The 9,021-nt window shown below is 48.8% G+C and overlaps 1 protein-coding gene across 1 annotated transcript in view; it reads right to left on the bottom strand.

Annotated features, from left to right (window-relative positions):
- Window positions 1-2,173: 2,173 nt before the first annotated feature.
- The window catches only part of LOC122551838 (mitochondrial chaperone BCS1), a 12,340-nt gene continuing 5,492 nt past the window's right edge, over window positions 2,174-9,021 (bottom strand). The window contains exons 2-4 of the mRNA XM_043694356.1: window positions 4,298-4,666; window positions 3,375-3,514; window positions 2,174-2,394 (exon numbers count right to left, since the gene is read on the bottom strand). Coding sequence (XP_043550291.1) covers window positions 2,189-2,394; window positions 3,375-3,514; window positions 4,298-4,617 — 666 coding nt within the window. The 5' untranslated portion in view covers window positions 4,618-4,666 and the 3' untranslated portion in view covers window positions 2,174-2,188. The remainder of the gene's footprint in view (window positions 2,395-3,374; window positions 3,515-4,297; window positions 4,667-9,021) is intronic.

Here is a 9,021-nt window from a genome sequence, read left to right as displayed (position 1 = left end):
TCCAAAGCCAGCACAGTCTTCCTTAGATACAGGGAACAAAACTACTAACAATATTCCAAAAGCAGTCTGACCAGAGCCTTACACAGCCTGAGCAGTACATTTCAGCTCTTGTATTCTAACCCTCTTTAAATCAATGCTAACATTGCATTTACCTTCCTGACTGCTAAATGAATCTGCATGTGAACTTTAAGAGGATCCTGAACTAGGATTCCTAAGTTCAGATTTCTGAAGCTTTTCCTCAACTAAAAAAATAGTCTACACTTCTATTCTTCCGACCAAAGTGCATAACCTCGCACCTCCTCCCCACATTGTATTCCACCTGCCACGTCTTGCCCACACTCTGAGTCTGTCCAACCTCCACAATTCCTCAACACTCTCTGTCCCTCCAGCTATCTGTGTGTCATCTGCAAACTTAGCAACAATGTTCCTTCATCCAGATCGTTAATGTAGAACATGAACAGTTGGGGTCCCAACAGTGGCTCCAGCGGGACTCCTCGAGTCACCGGCTGCCATCTTGGGAATTACCCCTTTATCCCCCCTCACGGCCTTCTGCCACTCAGCCAATCCTCTATCCATGGCAGCACATTGCCTCTAACACCATGGGCTTGAAGGTAGAAGACAAAGGGTTGGTGGTGAAGGATTATTTTTCAGACTGAAGGCATGTGACCAACGGTGTACCACAAGGATCAGTGCTGGATGCATTGCTTTTCATCATTTATATAAATGATTTGGATGTGAGCATAAGAGATATAGTTAGTAACTTTGCAGATGACACCAAAATTGGAGATATTGTGAACAGCAAAGAAGGTTAACTCAAACTACAACAGGATCTTGATCAGATGGGCCAATGGGCTGACAAGTGGCAGATGGAGTTTAATTCTGATAAATGTGAGGTGCTGCACTTTGGGAAAGCAAATCTTAGCAGGACTTATACACTTAATGATAATGCTTTCCTTTATTGGTCAGAGTATTAAGTACAGGAGTTGGGAGGTCATGTTGCAGCTGTACAGGACATTGGTTAGGCCACTGTTGGAATATTGTGTGCAATTCTGGTCTCCTTCCTATCGGAAAGATGTTGTGAAACTTGAATGGATTCAGAAAGGATTTACAAGGATATTGCTGGGTTGGAGAGTTTGAGCTATAGGGAGAGGGTGAATAGGCTGGGGTTATTTTCCCTGGAGTTTCGGAGGCTGTGGGGTGACCTTATAGAGGTTTATAAAATCATGAGGGGCATGGAGAGGATAAATAGACAAAGTCTTTTCCCTGGGGAAGGGGAGTCCAGAATTAGAGGGCATGGGTTTAGGGTGAGAGGGCAAAGATATAAAAGGGACCTAAGGGGCAACTTTTACATGCAGAGGATGTTGAGTGTATGGAATGAGCTGCCAGAGGAAGTGGTGGAGGCTGGTACAATTACAGCATTTAAAAGGCATCTAGATGGGTATGTGAATAGGAAGGGTTTAGAGGGATATGGACCAAGTGCTTGCAAAAAGGACTAGATTTACTTAGGATACCTGGTTGGCATGGATGGGTTGGACCAAAGGGTCTGTTCCGTGCTGTCTAACTCCATGACTCTTATTGAGCAGCCTCCTGTGCAGCACCTTGTCAAAGGCCTTCTGGAAATACAAGCAGATCATGCCCAACAGCTCTTCTTTGTCCAACTGAGAAGCTGCCATTTCATTTTAAGATGATGGTGTATTATCAGTGCCCATACTGGAGGTGGGAAAAGCGTTTGAAGGTGAGGGAATGGGAGAAACAGTCTCAACAGAACAACTCAGCAGGGCTTATTTCCAAATCACCTGCCTTCAGGACAGCATCAGACAACATCCCGACTCGGAAATATATCACCGTTCCTTCACTGTCACTGGGTCAAAGTCCTGGAATTCCCTCCATAATGGCATTGTGGGACTATCTACAGCACACGGACTGCAGCGGTTCAAGAAGGCAGCTCACCCCCACCTTCTCAAGGGGCAACTAGGGACGGGGAATAAATGCTGGGCCCAGCCAGCGACACCCAAACACAAATAAAAGCAAAATACAAGAGCTGCTGGAAATATGAAATCAAAAAAGAAAGTGCTGGAAAATTCAGCAGGTCTGACAGTATCTGTGCAGACAGAAACAGAGTCATGTTGGATTTGAAATGTTAAATCTGTTTATCACTCCACAGATGCTGCCAGAGCTGCTGAGTTTGTCACGTCTTACCCCGGTCTGTGTACCACTTGGGATTCCCGATGAAATCCTTGACATCACGGACAATGTTCTCTGAGACTCCTTTATCCAGCACAACAGAATCTAGGGGCCGCCTGCGCCTCGGGAATCCAAATGGCCGCCATTCTGCTCCCATCGCCGTGTACATCACCGTTTTGCCTTCCTGCTGCTTCAGAGCCAGGTCCTTTGCTGAGAGACGGAGTGGAGGGAGAACAGAGACATGCCACAAAGCTCCTTATCAAGTGTCACTGAACAAACCACAGTTCCCGCTGTTCACTGCCTCTTTACAGTACTGTATAACACAGGTGGTGGCCATTCAGCCCATCATTTCCCTGCCAGATGTTTGAATGATCTCTCCAGTTTGCCCTATTCCCCCGCTCTTTCCCCATAACCCAGTAAATGTGTTCCCTTCACCGACTTACCCAGTTTCTGAAAGTTCTTGTTGAATCTACTTTCATTGCTCTCTCAGGCAGCACATTTCATATTAAAGCTCACTTGCAAAAAACATTCCCTCATCTCCCCCTTCTTTGCCAATTATCTTTGATTTGTGTACATCAGGTTGCTGCACAGAAACAGACCCTTTAAATCCTTCCCCTCTCAGCTTAAACCTATGCCCTCTAGTTTTAAACTCCCCCACCCTAGGTAAAAGACTTTTACTATTCAATTTATCTATATCCTTCATAAGACCATAAGACACAGGAGCAGAAATTAGGACACTTGGTCCATCGAGTCTGCTCCGCCATTCAATCATGGCTGATAAGTTTCTCAACCCCATTCTTCCACTTCCTCCCTGTAACCTGTGATCCCCTTGACAAACAAGAAGCCATCTATAATGATTTTATAAACCTCAACCTCCTACGCTCCAGTGAAAATAGTCCCAGCCTATCCTGATAACTCAATCCTCCAGATCCAGTAACATCATTGTAATCTTTTCTGCACCCTTTCCAATTTAATAATGTCCTTTCTGTATCAGCGAATAACCAACTTACAGCACAATCCTGTACCAGTGAGTAACTAACTTACAGCACAATTCTATATCAGTGAGTAACCAACTTAGAGCACAATGCTGTATCAGTGAACTGCGCGTCACTGAGGCACCTTCAGAACATGAAGGAAGGAAACTTACTGGAAACTAGTTCAATGTGCAAAGTCATAAAGGAAACACGCACCTTCCCTTAAAATGTCAAAGAAGACCTGACGGTTACTGCCCAATGAGGTGAGGGTGACGGTCTCCCACGGGGTACCTGTATGCAGGTCGATCATCTGCTTCTCCCGGTTTCTCTCCACCCGAAGCCATTTGCTCTTGTACCTGCAACAACACAGCACAAAGTGAACACCACAACCTTCAGGAACAGTGGGACGGAGTACAGTCCCAGCACTGACACTGACACCAGCTGTCCATCCCTGGGTAAGTGTCCACGGTTTGGGGGAGAGAATAGCAGCTGCACACTGGCTTGAAGCAGAATTAATCACTGTCCCCCATCGTCCTTCACTTCACAGGAAAGGATAAAAAACTTCAACATTCACTCCTATTTCTCTCCACGGATACAGTCTACCTGCTGAATATTTCCAGCATTAACTGTTGTTATTTCATTAAAACAGAGTAAAGGTCCGACTAGACTGACCCCATCAAACACTCCCAGAACTGGGACAGCATGAGGTTAGGTACAGAGTAAAGCTCCCTCTACATTGTCCTCATCAAACACTCCCAGTACAGGTACAGCACGGGGTTAGATACAGAGTAAAGCTCCCTCTACACTGTCCCCGTCAAACATTCCCAGTACAGGTACAGCACGGGGTTAGATACAGAGTAAAGCTCCCTCCACACTGTCCCCATCAAACACTCCCAGGACAGGGACAGCACAGGGTTAGATACAGAGTAAAGCTCCCTCTACACTGTCCCCCCCCATCAAACACTCCCAGGACAGGGACAGCACAGCAACTATACTGAATGTTACGAATCTTTGCAATTTTCTACAATAGAGAGCAGTGCTGAGTATTGTTGTGATGATGTTCAATGCTTTTTGGGCACTAGTACAGTAAAGAGCATGGGGATAGAGCAGCACAATGGAGCACACATTCCTCTACTCACCAGATGAAGTGGTTTCCTGGGCTGGGAACAAAGTCAAAGGTTGTGCTGATTCTGCCACTCTCGTGTTGGAGGTAGGATGTCTCAACACTAAGGTGTTGTGTCCGTTTGGCATGGTGCGTGATCCAGTTGAGTAACCAGTGGTAGCTCTTGTCTCGACTGGTCACCTCCAGCGTGATCATACAGTGCCTCCTGAAGGCGACCATCCCAAACTGCGCCCCTTTGCGAGCCAGCGCTAGGGCTGTTCCTACCCCGACCAGGCCAAAACCAGCCCCAAAGTATGGGTTATCTTTCAGGGCCAGAACAAAGTCTGAGAAAGGCATTGTTTACCAGTTCACTGGTGCCTAGGGAGCATGGTGTTAGCAGCAAGATCTACAGGAGACAGAACGCACATCAAAAACTCATCTGTAATGCAAACCAGTTCCAAGCATGACTCACTAAAAGGCCCGGGAGCTTGTGTCTGTAAGGTACTGAAAATAGCAACTGGTCACTCACATCATTCCCAGAATTATGATGGTGTAGGAGGCCATTCTGCCCTTGCATCTGCACTAGCTCTCTGAGCCATTCTGAAGGCCTTTCCCTGTAACCCTGGGCAGTGTTTCTTCCATCCAGTGCCTCATGAATGCCTCAACTGAACCTACCCCCACCACACTGCGTGGGAATCTATTCCAGACCCTAACCACTCGTTGTGTGAAAAAGCTTGTCTCACATCACATTTATTTCTTTAAAACTGCCCTGGTGTTTTTAACCCTCGGACGATTGGGAACACCTTCTTCCTATCTACTCTGCCCACACTCCTCATGATTTTGAGAACTAGTGTCAAATCTTCTCCCAGCCGTCCCCTCTCCAAGTAAAACAGTCCCAATCTTTTCAATCCATCCTCATAACGGAAAGTCCTCGTCTGTGGAACCATTCTTGGAAACCTCTCCCACAGTCTCTCCAATGTGTTCACATCGTTCCCGAAGTGTGGACAATAACTCGAGACAATTATCCAGCTGATGTCTAACAAGTCTCTTAGTAACTTCAGTGGCCCCTCTTTGCCCATTAATGCTGTATTAACTGCTCTCTATATTTGTCCTGTCGCCTGTAATGATTTATTCACATCCAGGTCCCTCTGCTGCTGCTCACTCTTTACAACAATACCCTTCATTGTATACTCCACCTCCATCTTCTTTCTCTCACGCGGTGATCAATGTTCTGGAGTAAAGCTTTAGACTTAAGTACCATATGGTTTCCTCAGCAGAAAACACTCTGCAGAATACATCAACACACCTAGACGTGAGGAAGAGTCTTTAAGACATTGGAAGAACTTACATAGAAGCCAGAAGAGAGTTCAGGCGCACCAAAGGTCAGGAAAGAGGGACAGATAGACTGAGGATCAGGAGAGAGAGGGACAGATAGACTGAGGGTTAGGAGAGAGAGAGGGACACACAGTCTGAGGATCAGGAGAGAGAGGGACAAATAGACTGAGAGTCAGGAGAGAGAGGGACAGATAGACTGAGGGTTAGGAGAGAGAGACAGATAGACTGAGGATTTGGAGATGGAGGGACAGATAGACTGAGGGTTAGGAGAGAGAGGACACACAGCAGATAGACTGAGGGTTAGGAGAGAGAGGACACACAGTCTGAGGTTCAGGAGAGAGAGGGACACACAGTCTGAGGATCAGGAGAGAGAGGGACAAATAGACTGAGGGTCAGGAGAGAGAGGGACAGATAGACTGAGGGTTAGGAGAGAGAGACAGATAGACTGAGGATTTGGAGAGAGAGGGACAGATAGACTGAGGGTTAGGAGAGAGAGGACACACAGTCTGAGGTTCAGGAGAGAGAGGGACACAGTCTGAGGATCAGGAGAGAGAGGGACAGATAGACTGAGGGTTAGGAGAGAGCGAGGGACAGATAGGCTGAGGGTTAGGAGAGAGAGAGGGACAGATAAGCTGAGGGTTAGGAGAGAGAGAGGGACAGATAGGCTGAGGGTTAGGAGAGAGAGAGGGGGACACAGTCTGAGGTTCAGGAGAGAGAGGGACAGATAGACTGAGGGTTAGGAGAGAGAGGGACAGATAGGCTGAGGGTTAGGAGAGAGAGGGACACACAGTCTGAGGTTTAGGAGAGAGAGAGGGACAGATAGGCTGAGGGTTAGGAGAGAGAGAGGGACAGATAAGATGAGGATTAGGAGAGAGACAGGGTCAGATAGGCTTACAGTTAGGAGAGAGACAGGGTCAGATACGCTGAGGGTTAGTAGAGAGACAGGGACAGATACACAGAATTAGGAGAAAGACAGGGACAGATAGGCTGAGGGTTAGGAGAGAGACAGGGTCAGATACACAGAATTAGGAGAGAGACAGGGACAGATAGACTGAGGGTTAGGAGAGAGACAGGGCCAGATGGGCTGAGGGTTAGGAGAGAGAGGGACAGATAGACTGAAGGTCTGGTGATACAAGTGACGGGTATACTGAGGGTGAGGAGTTGAACAAGAAAGATGAACTCAAGGTGTAGATATAGATGGGACAAGAACACTGAAATTCCCTGACCAAGTCCTCATGTAGAAATCTCCTGTAAAGATCTGAATCTCTGAAACTTGACTCCAAAATTCCTGGACTTCCCAACATCATGGTGCTTATACAGTCATTGATGTACAGCACGGAAGCAGATCCTATCCATGCCAACCAGATATCCTGAACTATTTGCCGGCATTTGGCCCATATCACTCTAAACTCTTCTTATTATATACCCATCCAGATGTCTTTTAAATGCTGTAATTGTACCAACCTCCATCACTTCCTCTGGCAGCTCATTCCATACACGTACCACCCTCTCCATTAAAACGTTGCCCCTTAGGTCTGTTTTAAATCTTTCCCCTCTCACTTTAAATCTATGCCTTTTGGTTTTGGAATCTTCCACCCTGTGCGTGGAGGTGCAGGTGAATTTCTGATGGATATTGAAGGATCCCTTGGGGCCTTGGAGGGAAGTGAGGGGGGAGGTGTGGGCGCAAGTTTGCATTTTTTGCGGTTGCAGGGGAAGGTGCCGGGAGTGGAGGTTGGGTTGGTGGGGTGTGTGGATCTGACCGAATCAACACGGACATCTACTACAAACCGACCGACTCCCACAGCTACCTGGACTACACCTCCTCCCACCCTGCCCCCTGTAAAAACGCCATCCCATATTCCCAATTCCTTCGCCTTCGCCGCATCAGCTCCCAGGAGGACCAGTTCCAAAAACGTACAACACAGATGGCCTCCTTCTTCAAAGACTGCAATTTCCCCTCAGACGTGGTTGACGATGCCCTCCACCGCATCTCCTCCACTTCCCGCTCCTCCGCCCCTGAACCCCGCCCCTCCAACCGCCACCAGGACAGAACCCCACTGGTCCTCACCTACCACCCCACCAACCTCCAGATACATCGGATCATCCTTCGTCATTTCCGCCACCTCCAACAGACCCCACCACCAAGGATATATTTCCCTCCCCACCCCTATCAGCATTCCGTAAAGACCACTCCCTCCGTGACTCCCTCGACAGATCCACACCCCCCCACCAACCCAACCTCCACTGTTCAACCTCTTCGTGGGAGCACGAGGTAGCGCCGATACAGTCATCGATGTAGCGGAGGAAAAGGTGGGGGGTGGGGCCAGTGTAGCTGCGGAAGATGGATTGTTCCACATATCCTACGAAGAGGCAGGCATAGCTGGGGTCTATGCGGGTGCCCATGGCTACTCCTTTGGTTTGGAGGAAGTGGGAGGATTGGAAGGAGAAGTTGTTCAGAGTGAGGACCAGTTCAGTCAGTCGAAGGAGGGTGTCAGTGGAAGGGTACTGGTTGGGTCGGCGGGAGAGGAAGAAGCGGAGGGCTTGGAGGCCTTCGTGATGGGGGATGGAGGTGTACAGGGACTGGATGTCCATGGTGAAGATAAGGCGTTGGGGGCCAGGGAAGTGAAAATCATGGAGGAGGTGGAGGATGTGGGTGGGTGCCCTAGCGAACTCATGTCTGCACATCTCGACACGGTCCTGTCCTCCTTAGTCCAAGAACTCCCTACCTACTAACACCTTCCACCCCGACCTCAAATTTCCCTGGACCGTCTCAGACTCCTCCCTCCCCTTCCTAGACCTCTCCATTTCTATCTCGGGCGACCGATACAACACAGCCATTTACTATAAACCGACCGACTCCCACAGCTACCTGGACTACACCTCCTCCCACCCTGCCCCCTGTAAAAACGCCATCCCATATTCCCAATTGCTTCGCCTTCGCCGCATCTGCTCCCAGGAGGACCAGTTCCAAAAACGCACAACCCAGATGGCCTCCTTCTTCAAGGACCGCAATTTCCCCTCAGACGTGGTTGACGATGCCCTCCACCGCATCTCCTCCACTTCCCGCTCCTCCGCCCTTGAACCCCGCCCCTCAAATCGCCACCAGGACAGAACCCCACTGGTCCTCACCTACTACCCCACCAACCTCCAAATACATCATATCATCCTTCGGCATTTCTGCCACCTACATCGGATCATCCTTCATCATTTCTGCCACCTCCAAACAGACCCCTCCAACAAGGATATATTTCCCTCCCTTCCCCCATCAGCGTTCCAGAAAGACCATTCCCTCCGCGACTCCCTTGTCAGGTCCACACCCCCACCAACCCAACCTCCACTCCCTGCACCTTCCCCTGCAACCACAAGAAATGCAAAACTTGCGCCCACACCTCCCCCCTCACTTCCCTCCAAGGCCTCAAGGGATCC

Source organism: Chiloscyllium plagiosum, chromosome 7 (assembly GCF_004010195.1).
Source record: "Chiloscyllium plagiosum isolate BGI_BamShark_2017 chromosome 7, ASM401019v2, whole genome shotgun sequence".
Classification (NCBI taxonomy): domain Eukaryota; kingdom Metazoa; phylum Chordata; class Chondrichthyes; order Orectolobiformes; family Hemiscylliidae; genus Chiloscyllium; species Chiloscyllium plagiosum.
Note: the sequence above shows the minus strand (reverse complement) of the source record. Positions and strands in the feature narration are given on the sequence as shown.